Source organism: Macaca fascicularis, chromosome 9 (assembly GCF_037993035.2).
Source record: "Macaca fascicularis isolate 582-1 chromosome 9, T2T-MFA8v1.1".
Taxonomy (NCBI): Eukaryota; Metazoa; Chordata; class Mammalia; order Primates; family Cercopithecidae; genus Macaca; species Macaca fascicularis.
Genome location: NC_088383.1, coordinates 36,396,105 through 36,418,684, shown reverse-complemented (window position 1 = coordinate 36,418,684; position 22,580 = coordinate 36,396,105). Strand labels below are relative to the sequence as shown.

The window sequence follows — 22,580 nt, the reverse complement described above, 5'->3', positions numbered from 1 at the left end:
CCTCCCCTAAAAAAACAGCTGCTTTACATACAATGAAAATATCATTTTTTAGCCATCGAAGTTGATGTAGGTTCTGATTACTCCTAGGTAACCCATCATTACCTTTTATACACTAATTGGCTACAGAAGCCTCTCCCTTCTCCTCTGAAAGACTATCAAGTAGCCATTTAATTTAATAGTAGATGTAAAATGCTATTCTTACATTCTCTCAATTAAAAGTACATTTGGCCAGGCGCGGTGGCTCAAGCCTGTAATCCCAGCACTTTGGGAGGCCGAGATTGGCGGATCACGAGGTCAGGAGATCGAGACCATCCTGGCTAACACGGTGAAACCCCGTCTCTACTAAGAAATACAAAAAATAGCCGGGTGAGGTGGCAGCGCCTGTAGTCCCAGCTACTCGGGAGGCTGAGGCAGGAGAATGGCGTGAACCCGGGAGGCGGAGCTTGCAGTGAGCTGAGATCTGGCCACTGCACTCCAGCCTGGGCTACAGAGCGAGACTCCGTCTCAAAAAAAAAAAAAAAAAAAAAAAAAAAAGTACATTTGTCATGACTTTTATGTAACTGGTTTTAACCTCACAAATCACTAAGATCTCCCAAATAGCTGATATGATTTTTGAAATTCTGAACCTTAGTCTGCTTATTTTCTCATGCAAACTTAATATACTTACCCAAAATTGCCACATTCCACATCATCAAACCTTTCATCTTGTCTCAAAAGAAAAAAGAAAAAAATTTAAAGCCAATTAAGAGCCAAAATCAACCATTTTCAGCTTCAATTTTCAAATGTCAGTTTGTTTTTACCCAATTCTAGCAAATTTATGTAGTGTAATTCTAAACTTCACTATTTGACATTTCCCCGTGGAAGAAAAGCAACAGAAACTTTTCACCATCTGTGTTGCTCTTGGAAACCAGCCCCTCCCATCTGTGGTGCGGGCAGTGCAGCACCCTTGCTGGTCTTTGGGGCTCTGCCTGCACTGCTGCGCTCAGATCAGCACTGGAACCTCCCGCAATTACCTGCAGCTGATGCGCTCTGGAGACTCGCCCTCTGGAAACAAGGTGCCAACGGCAGAGATAGCGACTTTCTACATTCACCATACAAGTGGGAATTCAGATTTGCAGGAGGTGGGAAAGGAAAAAAAATTTGTAATCAAGTAAAGGTCTAGTCTGCATTTTTGAATAGCCCGTTTTCTGCTGAATCAGAAATATTTCTGAAGCCTTTGAATTCCTAATTCCTACGGACTTTAGTTTTTCCAAAACAAAAGTGGGAAGGAAGTGTTGCTTTTCAGTATAAAGAGGTTCAACTAGACCAAAACTAAAAAAAATAAAAAAATAGTGGGGTATAACTAAAGATTGGTGGATATGTCTAGAACACAGAACTTGCCAAAAACGGGGCGCTGGGGCAGGGTGCGGTCTGACAGTCTACTTGTAACATGTTTCATAATGAGGTTGCTAACTGAGCTACAGAAAGCAAGAGGAGAAAGACATAGATGCCATCAGCTCAAGCAATCTACAAATACTGCTGGTTATTTTTGTTTTATGACAAGAGTTGTTTCTGAACGGACAACCACCAACTACCACCACCACCAGCAGCGCCCCGAAAACCGGAACTGGCCTCAAATGTGCCTTTAATTGTTTTGCTCTGTCCCCACGCCCTCTGCAACTTTTGTTCTCCAACTGTACTTGTTCCGGTGTGAAACCTGGCAAATAGCAAAAATCTTGAAACAAGAACAGAGTGAGAGAACGGAGAGAAAAGGGAGGGAGGAAAGGAGAGAGAGAAGGGGAAGGGGAGAAGGGAGGAGGGAGAGAAAGAGGTGGGAGAGGGAGGGGGAGAGAGAGAGAGAGAGAAGAGGTGGGGAGAGAGAGAGGGAAGAAGACAGAAGAGAGGGAGGGAGGAAGAGGGAGACGGAGATGGGGAGAAGGGAGGAGGGAGGGAGGGAGGTGGTGGGGGGGGGAGAGAGAGAGAGAGAGAGAGAGAGAGAGAGAGAGAGAGAGAAACATATTCTACCACCCTCCTGGCTAACTGAAATGCTTGTTCCCGAGATTACAGTAATTACTGCCCCAGCATGAGTTCCATACAAGCGCTAAATGAAACAGCACATCAATTAAAAAATAAACACTCCATTCCAGGAGAAAGACAGCCCCCTGGGACGCCCTAACAAGCGTAAATGAACCTGCCAGGCCGCCGGCCCGGGCCGCCCGCAGCCCCCCTCCCGGTCGGTCTTAAGGTGGCTGCGGAGCCGGCGGGGACCGTGTTCGCTGGCGGTGGCCCAAGCGGCTGCTAAAAGCAGCCCGGGTCCGGCTCCGGCCTTGTGCAGAGCGCAGATACGTGTCCCGGAGTCCGCGCCAGAGCGCAGCGCCGCCTCCCACCAGAGAAAAGGAGGCTCTGGCAAAAGCCTGTGAACTTGGGATGGATGAATAGACGTCCTGAAAGAACCAAGCGAAGGCAGGGAATCCAGCCCCAGAGTTTCCAGTCTGTCCTATTTATAAGTTTCGGGGTTTGTTTTGATTTTTAAAAAGAAATAGAATGTTTTTTCCTAAGAAAGCACGGCGTCCCGGGGCTTTCTATATTTTATCTCACCTAATTATCAAAGCCCCCTTAGAGATCTGTGCTATGATCACCCAACTCTCGAGGTGGGGAAACTGAGGCTCCCCCGGGTCACGCAGCGGAGGCGGGAGAAAAGTCTCAGGCGGGCATTTGTCCCCCGCGCCCCTCGCGCGCCCAAGGCTGGGCTCCGGGGCATCTCACCTGGGCCGTCCTGGGTCCAGCTCCAGTTTAGAATGACTCCACTCCTCCCCCCCCAACCCCCACATCTCCAAGCCTCAGAAACCATCGTTCTGAGAACCCCAAGGAGGACACCCGTTCCCGGGTCTTCTGCAGCGCCAAGCCCCGGCAGACCGCCCCGGCAGACCGCCCCGGCAGGCCTCCCCTGCACTCGCCTGCTGCGGGACCTCCGCGCCGCCCGGAGGACTGCGAGACCCCCGCCGCCCGCAGATCACCCGCATTCGCGGAGGGTGGCAGCAGGGGCCTGGCTGGTTTGAAACGCGGCGAAGAGGCGTGCGCTACACCAAACCCCGTCCCTGTCCCCAAGGGCAGACTCGGGGAAAGGGCACCAAGACCTCAGACGCACTCAGCGCCATGGGGACAGCCGTGGCCAACACTCTGTCTCTGCGGCCAATCCCAAGGTTACCAAAACTCTCCATCCGCAGAGAACGCGCACAGCGGTGCGGACACTCGGGGACTGCCTTAAGGAAGGCTGAGCCCTGGGAGCACGTGGACTCCGCCCCGCCGCCCGGCGATTGGCTCGCGGGGCTGGGGGCGGAGACCGAGTCCGCGCTGTATAAATATTCATGAGCCGGCCGCGCGGCTCGAGCGGGGCTGGAGCCGGGAAGTTGGGCGAAGGGCGCTGCTCCCGCCGAGGAGGAGGAGGCGGCGGCGGCGGCTGGGCGCGGGCCGCGCCACTCAGGTGTCCGCTCCGTCTTCCGGTCTGGATTTGCTCCTGGGTGTCCAGCAGGAAGGAGACTGCGTGCGCCTCGCCCGACTGCGGACGGAGCGCGGCGCTGACTTTTCCTGGTGGCGGGGGTCCGTCTGTCCAGGGGGCTGACGGACGAAGGACGGACGCCGGAGAAAGAGGGCGGCGGCCTGGGCCGAGGCGGGTCCCCAACTCCGGCGGCGGCGGTGGCGCGGCCTTGGGGGCGGGCATGAGCCCCCGGGGGCTAAGCGGTGGCCTCCAGGGCTGACCCGGCGCGGCGAACGGCCGGGCCCAGCCATCTTGACTGCGCACCGCGGCCCGAGAGGAAACTTGCAGCGCCGCCGCCCTCTGTGCCCGGCGGAGTCACCGCCGCCCAGCGCGGCGGGGAGAAGTGGTCGGGCGCGCGGAGAGGAGGCGAGCGAGCGCGGGACGATGAGCCGAAGCCCGGACGCTCTGCGCCGCGAGGGCTGAGCGAGACCTGGGGCGAGCAGAGAGGACCTTCGGACTGTGGCGCGCGCCTGCGACCGCCTTCAAATCCCAGGAGCGGCGGAAAGGAGTGCGGAAGGGCCCTGCCGAGGCTGCGACGCGCCCCTACGAGGGGCTAGATTATCAGCAGACTCCTCTCCCGGGCGAGGCATAAGGGAGATCCCAGATCACCGGCTTTCCCCGTCTCCGGCTCTCTCGTGCCCCCTCCCCCCCGGCACCCTTCTGAGCGCCGCCTGGAGGGCGAGGGCACCGGGCCGAGGCGCACAGCATGGAGTGGGGTTACCTGTTGGAAGTGACCTCGCTGCTGGCCGCCTTAGCGCTGCTGCAGCGCTCTAGCGGCGCGGCGGCCGCCTCGGCCAAGGAGCTGGCGTGCCAAGAGATCACCGTGCCGCTGTGTAAGGGCATCGGCTACAACTACACCTACATGCCCAACCAGTTCAACCACGACACGCAGGACGAGGCGGGCCTGGAGGTGCACCAGTTCTGGCCGCTGGTGGAGATCCAGTGCTCGCCCGACCTCAAGTTCTTCCTGTGCAGCATGTACACGCCCATCTGCCTGGAGGACTACAAGAAGCCGCTGCCGCCCTGCCGCTCGGTGTGCGAGCGCGCCAAGGCCGGCTGCGCGCCGCTCATGCGTCAGTACGGCTTCGCCTGGCCCGACCGCATGCGCTGCGACCGGCTGCCCGAACAGGGCAACCCTGACACGCTGTGCATGGACTACAACCGCACCGACCTCACCACCGCCGCGCCCAGCCCCCCGCGCCGCCTGCCGCCGCCGCCGCCCGGCGAGCAGCCGCCCTCGGGCAGCGGCCACGGCCGCCCGCCGGGGGCCAGGCCCCCGCACCGCGGCGGCGGCAGGGGCGGTGGCGGCGGGGACGCGGCGGCGCCCCCAGCTCGCGGTGGCGGCGGTGGCGGGAAGGCGCGGCCCCCTGGCGGCGGCGCGGCTCCCTGCGAGCCCGGGTGCCAATGCCGCGCGCCCATGGTGAGCGTGTCCAGCGAGCGCCACCCGCTCTACAACCGCGTCAAGACAGGCCAGATCGCCAACTGCGCGCTGCCCTGCCACAACCCCTTCTTCAGCCAGGACGAGCGCGCCTTCACGGTCTTCTGGATCGGCCTGTGGTCGGTGCTCTGCTTCGTGTCCACCTTCGCCACCGTCTCCACCTTCCTCATTGACATGGAGCGCTTCAAGTACCCAGAGCGGCCCATCATCTTTCTCTCGGCCTGCTACCTCTTCGTGTCAGTGGGCTACCTAGTGCGCCTGGTGGCGGGCCACGAGAAGGTGGCGTGCAGCGGCGGCGCGCCGGGCGCGGGGGGCGCGGGGGGCGCGGGCGGCGCGGCGGCGGGCGCGGGCGCGGCGGGCGCGGGCGCGGGCGGCCCGGGCGGGCGCGGCGAGTACGAGGAGCTGGGCGCGGTGGAGCAGCACGTGCGCTATGAGACCACCGGCCCCGCGCTGTGCACCGTGGTCTTCTTGCTAGTCTACTTCTTCGGCATGGCCAGTTCCATCTGGTGGGTGATCTTGTCGCTCACGTGGTTTCTGGCGGCCGGCATGAAGTGGGGCAACGAAGCCATCGCCGGCTACTCGCAGTACTTTCACCTGGCCGCATGGCTCGTGCCCAGCGTTAAGTCCATAGCGGTGCTGGCGCTCAGCTCGGTGGACGGCGACCCAGTGGCGGGCATCTGCTACGTGGGCAACCAGAGCCTGGACAATCTGCGCGGCTTCGTGCTGGCGCCGCTGGTCATCTACCTCTTCATTGGCACCATGTTCCTGCTGGCCGGCTTCGTGTCGCTCTTCCGCATCCGCTCAGTCATCAAGCAGCAGGACGGCCCCACCAAGACGCACAAGCTGGAGAAGCTGATGATCCGCCTGGGCCTGTTCACCGTGCTCTACACCGTGCCCGCGGCAGTGGTGGTCGCCTGCCTTTTCTACGAGCAGCACAACCGCCCGCGCTGGGAGGCCACGCACAACTGCCCGTGCCTGCGGGACCTACAGCCTGACCAGGCGCGCAGGCCCGACTACGCCGTCTTCATGCTCAAGTACTTCATGTGCCTAGTGGTGGGCATCACCTCGGGCGTGTGGGTCTGGTCCGGCAAGACGCTGGAGTCCTGGCGCTCCCTGTGCACCCGCTGCTGCTGGGCCAGTAAGGGCGCCGCAGTGGGCGGGGGCGCGGGCGCCACGGCCGCTGGGGGCGGCGGCGGGCCGGGGGGCGGTGGCGGCGGGGGGCCCGGCGGCGGGGGACCAGGCGGTGGCGCGGGCTCTCTCTACAGCGACGTCAGCACCGGCCTGACGTGGCGGTCGGGCACGGCCAGCTCCGTGTCTTATCCAAAGCAGATGCCATTGTCCCAGGTCTGAGCGGAGGGGAGGCGGCGCCCAGGAGGGGTGGGGAGGGGGGCGAGGAGACCAAGTGCAGCGAAGGGACACTTGATGGGCTGAGGTTCCCACCCCTTCACAGTGTTGATTGCTATTAGCATGATAATGAACTCTTAATGGTATCCATTAGCTGGGACTTAAATGACTCACTTAGAACAAAGTACCTGGCATTGAAGCCTCCCAGACCCAGCCCCTATTCCTCCATTGATGTGCGGGGAGCTCCTCCCGCCACGAGTTAATTTCTGTTGGCTGAGGAGGGTGGACTCTGCGGCGTTTCCAGAACCCGAGGTTTAGAGCCCTCCCTGGCTGCACTTGGCTGGGTTTGCAGTCAGATACCCAGATTTCACCTGGGAGAACCTCTTTTTCTCCCTCGACTCTCTTACGTAAACTCCCACCCCTGACTTACCCTGGAGGAGGGGTGACCGCGACCTGATGGGATTGCACGGTTTGGGTATTCTTAATGACCAGGCAAATGCCTTAAGTAAACAAACAAGAAATGTCTTAATTATACACCCCAAGTAAATACGGGTTTCTTACATTAGAGGATGTATTTATATAATTATTTGTTAAATTGTAAAAAAAAAAAAAAAAAAGTGTAAAATATGTATATATCCAAAGATATACAGTGTGTACATGATTTTGTAAAAAGTTTAGAGGCTTACCCCTGTAAGAACAGATATAAGTATTATATTTTGTCAATAAAATGACTTTTGATAAATGATTTAACCATTGCCCTCTCCCCCGCCTCTTCTGAGCTGTCACCTTTAAAATGCTTGCTAAGGACGCGTGGGGAAAATGGACATTTTCTGGCTTGTCATTCTGTACACTGACCTTAGGCATGAAGAAAATTACTTGTTAAACTCTAGTTCTTAAGTTGTTAGCCAAGTAAATATCATTGTTGAACTGAAATCAAAATTGAGTTTTTGCACCTTCCCCAAAGACGGTGTTTTTCATGGGAGCTCTTTTCTGGTCCAATAACAACTCTCACCTTAGTGGATGTGAATGGAACTTCTGCAAGGCAGTAATTCCCCTTAGGCCTTGTTATTTATCCTGTATGGTATCACTAAAGGTTTCAAAACCCTGCATTCATTTCTGGAGTCCGTGATTTTGAAAGCACCTGGTGTTCCAGGGAGGGAACGCATTGCTGAGGTGTAGAGGTTAATGTTTTAAACCATAGCTCACCCTTTACTGTAGAAGTCACTTGACAATCTGGTAGGGGAGTAGGCGCCCTTCAATGGATTAAACTAACGGGTTAACATCTTAATAACCTTCAGCGCTTGTGTATACCAAATGTGCTGCTTTTCCTAGAGAAAAAAGCTATTGTTCCTCTGTCAAGACTAAGCTAATTTATTTGAGCAGAAGGCTGTTGAATTAGCAGAAGAATGCTTCGGCAATTGTTGAACTTTTTACCTGTCTGCCCAGTGGCTCAGCACATCATTCCTTTAAGAGGAGCTAAATGAATAGGGTTAATCTGTAGGGAACTTGGTCTTTTGAGTTTGAAAAACTTTGATCTTTTCTCCTCTGCAAATGTGCTGTAATAGTCTGAAGTTTCTTTCCCTGCTGCCTATCTCCTCTTAGTGCAGACCAATTGGCCACCGCGGAGCCTTAAAGTTCTTCCATTAAAGGGATGTGGGACTTTTACTTTAAAAAGGAGAGAGAGCGCGAGAGAGGAAGACTTGTAACAGTTAGTGAAGACCGGAGGCACAAGTGCTCAGCCTTTTAAACAGCTTTTCCCGGCATTGTTAGCCAGCCTGCAGGCAGCTAGGCATGGGTTGAAGCTTTATAGAAAAGGGCTCTGAATGCCCCACAGGTGGTCTGTGCACATAATCCCCCAATTTAAAGCGTTTTCCTTTGCTAGACAATTGCATTACAAAACTCCCTTCTTTTTCGCTCCTAATTGAACCAATGAACTATTATAAACTACAAGTTTTTCTTAAAAAAAAAAAAATCGCCAGTGCCTAAATTCTATTAACTAAATTCTAGCAAGTTTTACAAACTGAACCTTTTAAGGCACCGGAAGTAAAGGCTGCTTCAGCAGACGTTTCTGTTTTGCGGATATTTTTATTCCTTATGCTTGTTATTTTCTGATAGATTAGCAATAATTTAAAAGTAATTGGTAAGATTCTGTGTTAGTACTGAAAAGATAGCCCCAGGTCCCTTATTAAGCTGTCAATCAAGATAAGAAATGGGCAGCTACCCTGCTAATGATGGGGCATCAATCATTGTGGGATGGGAGGGGCTTTGTTCTGCACATCCTGCTAAAATGTTTGTTCTCCTTACTTTACCTAATAGGAATCTTCAGTGGTTAAAAAAATTTTTAATAGGGTGGACACTACTTTCTTGGCTGATTTTTCTCATGTAAGAGGCTTCGCAGAGGATCTCCATGGCAGCAACATTTTGCAGATCCTTTTCAGAGTCAGTATCGGTGTTAATTAAGTTAGATATGCAATTAGAACCCCTGCTTTAGCTATCATGCCAATCTTATTTTTTAAAGCCAGAGACACTGTAAAAGTGTGTTCACCTCTCCAGTAGTTTTACTCTTAAAGAATTACTATTTTGTAACTTAGGTACCAATCAGTGGCCTACATCTAACCCAGTTATAAAGTAGAATTTTGAGGGTAGGTCCCAAAGTCTTGACCACGTTTGTAGGATGGAGATAAAGCTACAAGACACAAGTTAGCATGTTGGCTTTCTAATGTAGCAGGATTTTGATTATTGACAATTTTCAACTGTGTAACAGTGAGAAAATGTCCAACTTCGAAGCTTTTTACCTTATTCTTCAGTATAGCATTATAAAATGCTATATTTCATAACTCAAGATCTATATGTGTTCAATCTAAGTGAGCTTATTTGACAGCCAAAACCCCAATTTAAATTCTGAGGACAGTTCTCAATAAAAAAGACCTGCACCTGTAATCACTAGAGACTAATTTTAGAGAATGGTATTAAGACATAAGTGCTGGTTCTTTGCCTTTAAAGCTAAAACCTGAGTTGCATATTTGCCAATACCCAGATGGTATCTACTAAGGGAACAAAACCCCAAAATTGATTTTAGGGTAGAAGAAAGAAAGAAGAGTATCTGGCCAGCTGCATTAGACAAATGAACACCTCGGTGTGCTACACAGGTGTGTCTAATTACATAAAACAAGTGTTAGTTTTTGAAAATCTTGTCAAATTGGGAGAGGGGTTGATGTGTTTGCTGTGTGGCTAGAAGATCAAGGTCGAGTCTAACATGATGAAAACCATCACTAAAGCCAAAGCTCATTAAAATTGCTTGTGGGAGAAGTTACGTGAAACACTTTTCTTGCTTTATAATAAAAGCAATTTGAAAGTACCATGAAACAGAACGGGGGGAAGTGTATAAGAAAGTTTAAGGAGTAAACCATGGCACATTACAGTTTCTTAACCTGCACTGACTGCATTGCACGTGCCTGTAATACTTCAGAATTTGGGCAAAGAGAGTGAGATTATCTTGCCAAAAGAAAACCAGGAGCAGTTGCAGAGCACAGGATGCAATTTAAAGTGTAGGTGCAAACATTCTGTTGAGACATAAAAAGCAAATCAGTGCAAGTGTCTATCCACTTTCCACATTTGATACTACACTGCCATCTCGTGGTAGTACAGGGTCCCAGAACCAAGAAGTTAGGGAGGTTCCGTCATTCAATTCATTCATTCAAAAATAGCACACGGAGAGCCAGCCCAGGCACAGGCACAGCCTCTGCCCAGAGGACCTGCAAATATTTTGTATTCATAATTTTGAATCCTTTCTCTGAAGCGCTCCAAAATTGCATCAGTGCACACTGAAGTTTAAGGCCCCACAAGACATCCCCACCATGCAGTGATACTACTTTTATTAACTTCAATTGCATTAAGTCCTGCATATAACCATTATGCTATTATCCTTTCTCTGAAGCGCTCCAAAATTGCATCAGTGCACACTGAAGTTTAAGGCCCCACAAGACATCCCCACCATGCAGTGATACTACTTTTATTAACTTCAATTGCATTAAGTCCTGCATATAACCATTATGCTAAAAATATAATTAAGCTGTGTTAAATTCCAAGAGTATATCTTTTTTTAAATTAGCTTCTGAGTTACTTTTATTTAAAGAATGAAATGCTCGCCAAAGTTCCACCATATCGAAGCTTTCATGGAAGAAAGAATGAATAATAAAGAGTATTTTGAGGTGGTATGTGGTTGGCTTAATTAAATGTGCCGCTTTACAATTTCTCATGTAGAGGTCAACCTCTGAGACCAGGCGACGCCCGTCAGTGCTGTACGTGAGTGCTGTTAGGGTGGGCAAGATGCAGGCCATCCCTCATTTTACCTAGCCGGGTGTTCACAGAAACACACCAAGGAGTAGAAACTTCTCTGGAAAACAAGATCGGTGAGCATCTGCATTGGAACACTGGAGCCCTGGGGAAGGAAGATGACATAGCACCGAGATGTGAGAAGAGCAGGACCTTAAAGAAGGATGAGCAGGGCCAGGAGCGGTGGCTCACGCCTGTAATCCCAACACTTTGGGAGGCCAAGGCAGGCGGATCACCTGAGGTCAGGAGTTTGAGACCAGCCCGGCTAGCATGGTGAAACCCTATCTCTACTAAAAATACAAAAATTAGCTGGGCGTGGTGGCTGGCACCTGTAATCCCAGCTACTCAGGAGGCTGAGGCAGGAGAATCGCTTGAACCTGGGAGGCAGAGGCTGCAGTGAGCCGAGATCAGGGCACTGCACTCCAGCCTGGGTGACAGAGCAAGACTTTGCCAAAAAAAAAAAAAGAAGGATGAGCAGAGAAACGAGGTTTCTGAGGACTGGAATGTCTAGTGGAGATGGGAGGGAAGGAGGAGACTGTGGCCAAGGACCACATAAGATCTTGGAGGACTTGTAGAGTAAAGAGGCCCCAGGGGCAAGAATCTTGCTGCCCATGAACAAGGAGCAGGGGCAAGAACCTGCAGCATTGTGGAAATGTGGAATCTCATATCTCTCTTACTGAATCAGAAACTGCATTTTAACAAGATCCCCAAGCTTCACAGGCACAAAGGGTAGGAAGGTCTAGCCCACCGTCCCACATTTCACTGGTTAGAAAACAAGCCCAAAACAACTGTGCTCACTGAACATCACACAGTCAGGAGCATAGCTGGGCCTAGAAGCCACCAAGCCTACTTGTCACTCCTGTCTCTGTAGATCTTTTCCAGCTGTCCCACTCTTCTGTGTAAACCTCTGAGGCCACCACAAGGAGAATTCAGGCTGGGCATGGTGGCTCACACCTGTAATCCCAACACTTTGGGAGGCTGAGATAGGAGGATCACTAGAGGCCAGGAGTTCAAGACCAGCTTAGGAAATATAATGAGACTCCATCTCTATAAAAAATAAAAAGCCAGGTGTGGTAATGCATGCCTGTAGTCCCTTGGGAGGCTGAGACAGGAGGATCACTTGAGTCTAAGAGTTCAAGCCTGCAGTAAGCTATGAACATGCTACTGCACTCCAGCGTGAGCAATAGAGAAAGAGTCTATCTCAAAAAAAAAAAATGTATTCTTAGCTGATACAGCAACTTACCAGGGCTGTGTTTACCTGTTTACAGTATCATAGCAGAGTTTTCCCATGGTTTGGTGGTGGCCTATACAGGACATGTGAACGCCCAGCCTTCAGAGGTGAGAGGAGCACTGTGGAAAGGCTTGACTCTTGGGACCCTGGCCAGCTTAGGCCAGCTCACCTGCTTTTTGCCTTCTACGGCCACAATGTTCCAATAGATTCCATATTTAAGAGTCTATGTTCTGGCTTAGTGAGAAGGCACAATGACTGGGAGTGATATGGTTTGGTTCTGTGTCCCCACCCTAATCTCATTTTGAATTGTAATCCCCACGTGTCAAGGGAGGAAACTAGTGGGAGGTGACTGGATCATGGGGACGGATTCCCCCCACTTGATGTTCCAATAGTGAGTGAGTTTTCAAGTGGTCTTGTTGTTTGTTAAGTGTTTCTCTCTTGCTCGCTCTCCTGCGACCGTGTAAGATGTGCCTGCTTCCCCTTCACCTTCCACCATGATTGTAAGTTTCCTGAGGCTTCCCCAGCTAAGTGGAGCTATGAGTCAATTACACCTCTTTCCTTTATCAATGACCCAGTCTCAGGGAGTATCTTTAAAGCAGTGTGAGAGCAGACTAATGGAGGGAGGGAGGGAGGAAGGGAGGATGGACTTCTGTTACTGATCGAGGAGGAGAAACAGCAGAACCACTGTGCAGTGAAGGCCAGCGCAGGGATCAGGGACAGAGAAGGGCTTAGGGAAACCAAGAGAGTGTCCCAGAAATCTCGGCAATGACAGAGCAACATGAGGAAGAGCTTGGTTGGCCCAGCAGACTCACGCCACAGGCTGTGCCAGGGAGGGGACCAAGAGCATGGGTGGCACCTGAAAAGGTCAACCAGTAGCCAGAGAAAGGTGGCAGAAGGAAAGAATTACCCCAGGGCAAAAGGCAAAGTTAGGATCGTTGTTAGCGAAACAACCCAAGGTGGATAGCTTTTCCGAGTCTGGAGGCACAGCCATTCTTCACAAGTGACAAACGCATGCTTTTATAGCACCATGTTTGTCATGCAGGTGAATCATACACTGATTGAAATTAGAAAACCAATTTCTAACATTTTCCCCCCCAACGAGCCCATTTTTAACTAACTAGCACTCCAGCAGTAGTTCTCACCCCGCTTACATGTTAGAGGCACTTGAGGTGGGTTTTTTTTTTAAATCATTACCAATGCCCCAGTTGCACCCCAGACCAATAGAATCAGAATTTTGGTGGGTGCCAGCTGAGAATTCAAAGTTTTGTAAAACTTCCCCAGGCAATTCCCATGTGCAGCCAGAGTTGAAAACCAGTGAATGTAATTGAATGCAGTATTATCATCTAAAATGAAATATATACAGATGGATATAGATCTAGATATATAGATGTATTTATAGATATATAGATCTGTAGACATATAGATCTATAGAAATTAGCTAAGCTAACTAGCTATTGTCATCTAACTTGACTACTTTAAAAGAAAGCAGTTATTTTTAATTTTTGTCACCGTGAGAGGTATTTGGGAGATGACAGGAGTGCCCTCACCTGGCCCCAAGAAAGAACTCCTCACTACACGGTTTTTGATAACTGCTTTTTCGCCTATAAGGAAATAACAAAGAATTGTGCACATAGGGTATGATTCTATTAAACTAGAAATTAAACCCAACCTGTGAAGTTAGGAGGAATCAATAAGGTGGATGTGTTAGTTAGTAAAGATATTCAAATATTATCTTCCAACCAAAAGGACACCTGCACTCATATGCTTATTGCAGCACTATTCACAATAACAAAGACGTAGAATCAACCTAGGTGCCCATCAACAGTGAATTGGATTTTTAAAATGTGGTATGCTATACATCATAGAATACTATGCAGCCATAAAAAAGATGGAAATCATGTCCTTTGCAGCAACATGACACTAGAGGCCATTATCCTAAGTGAATTAACACAGGAACAGAAAATCAAATACCACATGTTCTCACTTCTAAGGGGGAACTACACATTGACCACATATGGACATAAAGATGGGAATTATAGACACTGGGACTCCAGAAGATGGGAGGTAAAAAGGAAGGCAAGGTGAAAAGCTTTTTATTGGGAATTATGTTCACTATTTGGGCAGTGGGTTCAGTAGAAGCTTAAACCTCAGTATCACACAATATATCCATGTAACAAACCAGCACATGTATTCCCTGAATTTAAAAAACATAAAATAAAATAAAATGTTCTCTTCTTGTTCAGTAGATGTTTATGTATTGAGACCAACTCAGACAGAAATGAAAGTTCAGTCTGCAGTGACCAAAGAAAGGCCTGACTTTCTAAGACCTGGTGCAGGGTGGTATTGTAGACCCACTGTTGGTCAAGCCAGGATTCAAGGGGAATCCTGAATGCGTGTCAATACGTGTGTCTTCACCTCACCTCTTTAAAAGGAACCTGATAGTACCTTACTCATGCTGGCACATTGCTAAAGTTGTAGAATTATAGGATAGCATTCATTTGGTGCAGAAATCTGCTGTGTGTCTGGGTACAATACAAGAAGTTATGAGACCTTAACTGAAGCCCTAGAAAGTGAAATCCACTTTCCCAAGTAAGTGCAGAGGTTTTCCTGACTCTGGGTGATGTGTATGATGTTAGAGCTTCACTGCTACATTCATCATTATTCTGTAAGAAAAAGCCTAAATAGAGGGTCATAGGTTAAACCCACAACAGGGATGCAAACTTTGCACAATATCATCAAAAAACATCTCTTGGCCATACTCAGTGTGAACCAAAAAGAAGCTAATAACTTAATCATTCTGGAAAATATCTCTTAATGTACACCATCTTAACTTAATTAACTTAGAAAAATCTCCAGGAAGTTGCAGAAAGCCAGTAACAATGAGGGGTTAAGAGCAGACTCAACCCCACTGACTGGCTCTTTTAGCGAATGATCTTTGGCAAGTTACTCAGCCTCTGTTTCCCTCAGTTTCCTCCTCTCTGTGAAATGGAAATAAGAACAGCATCCATTTTATAGGGTTGTTGTAAGGATTAACTTCCGGTACAGATAAAATGCAAAGAACAGTGCCTGCCTGGATGAGTAAGTGCCAGGTGCCATCAATAAAGAATTTGTTTTATCAGCCTAGGAATGGTGGCTCACACTTGTAATCCTAGCACTTTGGAAGGCTGAGGCAGGTGAATCACTTGAGGCCAGGAGTTCAAGACCAGCCTGGCCAATATGGTGAAACCCTGTCTCCACTATAAAAAAACACAAAAATTAGCTGGGCGTGGTGGTACATGTCTGTAATCCCAACTACTTGGGAGGATGAGGCAGGAGGCAGAGGTTGCAGTGAGCTGAGATGGTGTCACTGTACTCCAGCCTGGGCGATAGAGTGAGACTCATCTCAAAAAAAGAAAAAAAATTTTTTTTGTTTTATTGTATTAAATAAAAATGTGTCCATGTGCATTTTTGTTTTGTTTATTTAATTTTTATTGTGATTAAAAAAAACACATAGGCCAGGCACGGTGGCTCACACCTGTTATCCCAGCACTTTGGGAGGCCGAGGCAGGCGGATCACCTGAGGTCAGGAGTTCAAGACCAGCCTGGCCAACATAGTGAAACCCTGTCTCTACTGAAAATACAAAACTTAACCAGGCATGGTGGCAGGTGCCTGCTACTTGGGCCAGCTACTTAGGAGGCTGAGACAGGAGAATCGCTTGAACCCAGGAGGTTACAGTGAGCCGAGATTGTGCCACTGTACTCCAGCCTGGGTAACAGGAGCAAAACTCCATCTCAAAAAAAAAAAAAAAAAAAAACACATAAACTTTATTTACTATCTTAACCATTTGTAAGTATATAGTTCTGTAGCGCTAAGTGTATTTTTACATTGTGGTGAAATAGATCACCAGAACTTTTTCATCTTGCAAAACTGAAACTCCATACCCATTAAACAATTACTCCCTTCCCCTCACCCCCAACTCTTGAAAACCACCATTCTGCTTCCTGTTTCTATGAATTTGACTACAATAGGCACCTTGTATAAGTGGAATCAGACAGTATTTGTCTTTTTGTGACCAGCTTATTTCACTTAACATAATTTGCTCAAGGTTCATCCGTGTTGTAGCATGGGACAGAACTTCCTTCCTTTTGTAAGGCTGAACAATGTTCCATTGTATGTGCATACCACATTTTACTTATCCTGTCATCCATGGATGGACATTCGAGTTGCTTCCACCTCTTGGGCATTGCAAGTAGTGCTGCTACGAACATGGCTGTGCAAATCTCTCTTCAAAGACCCTGCTTTCAATTCTTTTGGATATATACCCAGAAGTGGGATTCCTGGACCATATGATAGTTCTATTTTTAACTTTTTGAGGAACCACCAGGCTGCTAATTATTATGTTGGTCCATTCATTCGTTCATCTAACCATCCACCCACCCATTGATCCATGCATTCTTTACCCATTTATGCTCCTTAATTTCTATATCAATCAGAATAAGTTAGGTTTTGCTGCGATAACAAACAATTCCAAAATCTCAGAGGCTTAACACAACAAAAAGTAATTTATGACTTTACATATGTCCAGTGCATGTCAGTGAAGAGATTCTCTTTACCCTGGGCATTCAAAGATCCAATTTGACTAAAGTTTAATCTTGGCATGTGTTTCTGTAATCCTTGCATCAGTGGGGAAGGAATATATCAATTCGTGCACTGAATCTTAAAGAATCTGCCTGGAAAAGGCGCACATCATACCTACATGTGTCATTGGCCAAAGTCCTACATATGTCATTGCCAAAGGAAGTTGTATAGGCATATGGCACCCCAAATGGTGCAGGAAACTAATCCTACCACTTGCCCAGAAAAAGAAAAACTGGAAGTATTTGTTAAATGGCAATAATGATTTCCATAGTTCTCCACACTAATACAGTCACATGTCCCCTCTCTCTCTCTGTCATAGTTACCTCTGCCTTCTACTGAAGGTAGTAAAGTAAAAATAAAAAGAACTAACGAAGGTCAAAATGCTGCACTCTTGCCCTTGTGTTTTATGAACCTGAAATCTTGTTAACTTTTCTGAACCTGATTTTCTGCATCTATGAAATGAGGCTAATAATTATGGGTCTGCCCTTCTCACATGAGTCTTCTAAGAAACAAATGACATGATTGAAATAAAAACAGTACATTTTAAACCTCTAGTTACAGGCCAAGTGTGATGGCCCAACCCTATAATCCCAACAATTTGAGAGGCTGAGGCAGGCAGATCACCTGAGCCCAGGAGTTTGAAACCAGCCTAGGCAATGTGGCAAAACCCCATCTCTAACAATAATAATAGTAATAATAATAATAATACACAAATTAGTTCATTGTCATGGCGCATGCCAGTAGTCCCAACTACTTGGGAGGATGAGGTGGGAGGATCACCTGAGTCTAGAAGGTCAAGACTGCAGTGAGCCGAGATCACACCAGGCTGCACTCCAGTCTGGGTGACAAAGAGAGATCCTGTCTCAAAAAATAAATAGATAAATCTTGAATTATTATGTTGGTCCATTCATTCATTCACCTATCATCAATATTGTTCAAGATATTATACTTTTCAATGAGATGTATGTGACTTCCAAAGTAGTCAAAACGGTTAAATATAGGTGCTTTAACCTACTCAAAAAATAAAATTCATCTGTCTTTAAATTTGTGCTCTTCAAAGAACTCATTCATTCGATACATATTCGTTGAACAAACTACTTTGCCCAAAGAACTGGGAATTATTTTCAATGTCTCCATTGACTACCATAATGCGGGGGTGGGGGAACTTTAGGAGGACCATACTCAGCTGTAGACACTTCTTTGTATGAAACTAACTGATTCATGGAGAAAATGAACATACGTAAAACTGAACAGTGAGAAAAGAAAAGCAAGAAAGAACAGAGAAGAAAGATTATAAGAAGAAAAGTTCAGACCAGCCAGGCGCGGTGGCTCACGCCTGTAATCCCAACACTTTGGGAGGCCAAGACAGGAGGATTGCTTGAGCCCAGGAGTTTGAGACCCACCTGGGCAACAAAGGGAGACCCTACCTCTACAAAAAAATCAAAAAAAATTAGCTGAATGTGGTGGTGTGTGCCTGTGGTCCCAGCTACTCAGGAGGTTGAAGTAGAAAGATTGCTTGAGCCCTGAAGGTCAAGGCTGCAGTGAGCCATGATCACACCACTGCACTCCAGCCTGGGTCAAAGAGCAAGACCCCGTCTCAGAAAAAAAGAAAAGTTCAGATGAAGTAAAAAAATATTTTTAAAATCAGAATTTCAACAAAATGCTGCATCCACATTAGCAAATTCCATCCATACACAGTTTTCGTATTTTAGGCTTGTAATTCTACATGCTGGAAAATTGTATTTATACTTTATAATTTTTATGCTGGAAAGTTGGATTTCATATGAAGGAAATGACTAAACCTGAAATACTCTAGGTTTAAAATGACTCACATATTCTTAAGATTAACAGAACCTTACACTGTATTATGATTTTGTGTATTTGCACTTCAAAATTCCCAAAGGATTTAGCAGTCTGAGACCAAAGATTGGATTTTTTTCAAATCACACAGAAGCTTTTAAATCCAAGTTTAGTCTAATTAAAGGATGAATGTGGCGAATTCCGTGAAACTTTCCAACACCATCGTGTTGCGCCAACTCAAGAAGGATTAGTGCAAGACTCACAAAGATGTTTCCAAATTCAATAAAGGAAGGGTGGGTCCGAAGTGAGTCAATATCCCAGTTTTCTAGGCCCCTAAAGTTACCGATTGAGCTTACTATAAGCTGTTCATTAGCTTGTGCGAGAAGTGTCAAGTTAATGACAAAAGGTGTTAATTCCATTTGGATTATCAGCGGTGTTATTTCCCTAGCACAATCAAGACTTCATCAAAACAATTGGATGCCATTCCACTCTGCATTTCATGGGATTTCCAGAGCTAAACTTTGCTTCAAAATCTACTATAATTGCTTCTAAATCTACTATTGGAGACAGCCTACTGGACTTGGGCTGGGAACCAATTTGAGAAGCAGGTGAAGTATGTCACTGGAGTACCCCCCGGCCCTCTTTCTGTGACCTCCTCTTAGGTACTTCCATATTTCTCTCTCCTGTCGTGAGTTCTAGTCTGTATCTTTTATTTACTGTGAAATGTGTTATTCATCTCTTTGCTACCCATCCCATCAAGACTCCAAGAAAAAGAAAACAAAATACACATCCTGTCCATACCAGGCTTTCTACGAGGTATAAAAATATATAATATAGAGAGTATGATTTATGGCCAAACACTGCCTAATAAGTAAAAATTGATCAAGAAATGTTGGTGTTAGGCCGGGTGCAGTGGCTCACGCCTGTAATCCCAAGGCAGGTGGATCACCTGAGGTGAAGAGTTCAAGACCAGCCTGGCCAAAATGGCAAAACCCCATCTCTACTAAAAATACAAAAGTTGGCAAGGCATGGTGGCATGCACCTGTAATCCCAGCTACTTGGGAAGCTAAGGCAGGAGAATTATTTGAACCTGAGAGGCAGAGGTTTCAGTGACCCGAGATCACGCCACTGTGCTCCAGCCTCAGCAACAGAGTGAGACTCAGTCTTAAAAAAAGAAAAAAAGAAATGGTGGTGTTAGACAAATCAACAAGCAAAAAAAAAAAAAAAAAAAAAAAAAATCCACTAAAAAGTTCTACTTCAAGGCTCTAGAACTAGAAATACCATTTGACCCAGCCATCCCATTACTGGGTATATACCCAAAGGATTATAAATCATGTTGCTATAAAGACACACGCATACATATGTTTATTGCGGCACGATTCACAATAGCAAAGACTTGGAACCAACCCAAATGTTCATCAATGACAGACTGGATTAAGAAAATGTGGCACATATACACCATGGAATACTATGCAGCCATAAAAAAGGATGAGTTCATGTCCTTTGTAGGGACATGGATGCCACTGGAAACCATCATTTTCAGCAAACTATCGCAAAAACAGAAAACCAAACACCACATGTTCTCACTCATAGGTGGGAATTGAACAATGAGATCAGTTGGACACAGGAAGGGGAACATCACACACTGGGGCCTGTTGTGGAGTGGGCAGAGGGGGGAGGGATAGCATTCGGAGATATACCTAATGTAAATAACGAGTTAATGGGTGCAGCACACCAACATGGCACATGTATACATATGTAACAAACCTGCACGTTGTGCACATGTACCCTAGAACATACAGTATAATTTTTAAAAAATAAATAAATAAAATAAAAAGATTTAAAAATTTCCACTAAGAAGTGGATAAACAACATGAAGAGACATTTCTCAAAAGAAGACATACATGCAACCAACAAGCATGTGAAAAAATGCTCAACATCGCTAATCGTTAGGGAAATGTAAATCAAAGCCACAGTGAGATACTACCTCACACCAGTCTGAATCACTATTACTAAAAAGTCAAAAAACAATAGATGCTGGTGAAGTTGCAGAGAAACAAGAATGCTTCTATACCGCTGGTGGGAAGGTAAATTAGTTTAGCCACTGTGGAGAGCAGTGTGGCGATTTCTCAGAGAACTTAATATAGAAATACCATTCCACCCAGCAATCTCATGAATGGGTATACACCCAGAGGAAAAAATTCATCCTACCATAAAGATACAGACACACGCATGTTCACTGCAGCACTCTTCACAAAAGCAAAGACATGGAATCAACCCAGATGCCCATCAACAGCGGATTAGATAAAGAAAATGTAATGCATACACACCATGGAATACACACCATGGAACAGCCATCAGAAAGAAAGAAATCACATCCTCTGCAGCAATATGGATAGAGCTGGAGACCATTAACCTAAGCAAATTAATACATCAACAGAAAACCAAATTCCACATGTTCTCCCTTGTAAGTGGAAGCTAAACATTGAGTCCGCATGGACACAAAGAGAGAAACAACAGGCGCCAGGGCCCACTTGAGGATGGAGGGTAGGAGGAAGGTTAGGGTTGGAAAACCACCTTTGGGGTATTATGTTGATTACCCGAATTGCAAAATTATCTGTACACCAAAGCCTTACAACAGGCAATTTACCTGTGTAACAAATCTGCACATGTATCCCCGAACCTAAAATAAAGGTTAGAAAGAAAGAAAGAAGTGTTGGTGTCAGAAACACATCCAGGGTATTGGCAGAGTCCACCTGCCCAGAGAAGTTTTTCAACACCCCATTCATCCAACCACTGAGGAAGCAGCATAACTCCTTGACCTTGGCCTGACCCAAAGGAGTCTGCTGCACCTCGCATGGCCCCATTGGAGGTATGAAGCTGCTGATGTGTCAGTTAGTCCTCACTGGGGCCCTTTAGGCCCCTCTGATCATATGCTCACATGGCAAACCACCATTCCCCCAAGTGTTCAAAGCCACCAGGCTCCACCCTGCACCCTAGCCTGCGTGCTGCTCCCCCAGCCTCTCTGCAGCTCCAAACTCACTGCCCTGAACCTCTGTTTCCTGCCCTCTGGTCCTTGATCTCCTCAAGCACAGGAGCCACCTGTTCCGCTGTTCCCTGCTTGGGCTCCCTTCTCTGTCTCTCGCTGTCTCTTACACAGACTTGGTCTCTGTGACTCCAGTCTGTTCTCCTTTTCTTCCTGTCGCCTCTTTGGTGCAAACTCTTTCTCCCCTCCATCCCCATGAAGTCCATGCAGGCCCTCATTTCATCTTCACCCTCCTTTTCTCATCATTTCTCTAAGCTGTCATGCTCAACAGCGGGTAATTAGCTGACACAGGGAGGCCTTCTGCCTGCCTTCTTCCCAAGGCATTTGGATATTTGGATGGTAAAAGGGATCCCAGCTCTGAGTCGTTGGTGGGTATTTTTTTTTTTTTTTTTTTTTTTTTTTAGACAGAGTTTCACTCTGCTGCCCAGGCTAGAGTGCAGTGGTGTGATCTCGGCTCACTACAACCTCCACTTCCCGGGTTCAAGCAGTTCTCCCACCTCAGCCTCCCAAGTAGCTGGAACTACAAGTGCCTGCCACCACACCTGGCTAATTTTGTATTTTTAGTAAAGACGGGGTTTCACCATGTTGGCCAGGCTGGTCTCGAACTCCTGACCTCAAGTGATCCACCTGCCTCGGCCCCCCAAAGTGCTGGGATTACAGGTGTGAGCCACTGTGCACAGCTTTGGTGGGTAATTTCAAATACCAACCCTAGGTGGGTCCTACCCAACTAGAAAAAAATTCCAAGAGTTATATAAATATCATTTCACACCTCCGTCTTAATGGTTTGTTAGGGGAGGTTTTACATCACTTTTGGTATTTAAGTTCTATAAAAAGACAATGATATAGTTTGAAAGTTTGTCCCTTCCAAAACTCATGTTGAAATGGGGTCCCCAGTGTTGGGGGTGGGGCCTGGTGGGAGGTGTTAGGTCATGGGGGTGGATCCCTCTTGAATGCTCCACGGTAGTGAGTGAGTGCTTGCTCTGCTCGTTCGCGCTAGAGCTGGTTGTTTAAAGGCCCCTGGCATCTCTTGCTCTCTCTCTTGCCCTGTGATGCACCTGCTTCCCTTTCATCTTCTGCCATGAGCAGAAGCCTCCTGAGGCTTTCCCACAAGCGAATGCTGGCAGCATGCTTCCTATACTGCTTGTAGAACCATGAGCCAAATAAGCCTTTTTTCCTTATAAACTACCCAGTTTCAAGTGTTCCCTTATAGTAACACAAATGGACTAATACATGTAATCAACAAGGTTTAAG

General features: G+C 47.4%; 1 protein-coding gene across 1 annotated transcript; it reads left to right on the top strand.

Annotated features, from left to right (window-relative positions):
• The first annotated feature begins 3,367 nt into the window (after positions 1 to 3,367).
• FZD8 (frizzled class receptor 8) lies at positions 3,368 to 7,042 on the top strand. Its single transcript, XM_045399814.3, has one exon. The coding sequence runs from the start codon at positions 4,224 to 4,226 to the stop codon at positions 6,303 to 6,305; it is 2,082 nt and encodes a 693-aa protein (XP_045255749.1). The 5' UTR covers positions 3,368 to 4,223; the 3' UTR covers positions 6,306 to 7,042.
• Positions 7,043 to 22,580: the final 15,538 nt, after the last annotated feature.

Excerpts from the sequence above, each read along its gene's own strand:
- FZD8 (XM_045399814.3), top strand. The coding sequence starts at position 4,224 with ATGGAGTGGGGTTACCTGTTGGAAGTGACCTCGCTGCTGGCCGCCTTA.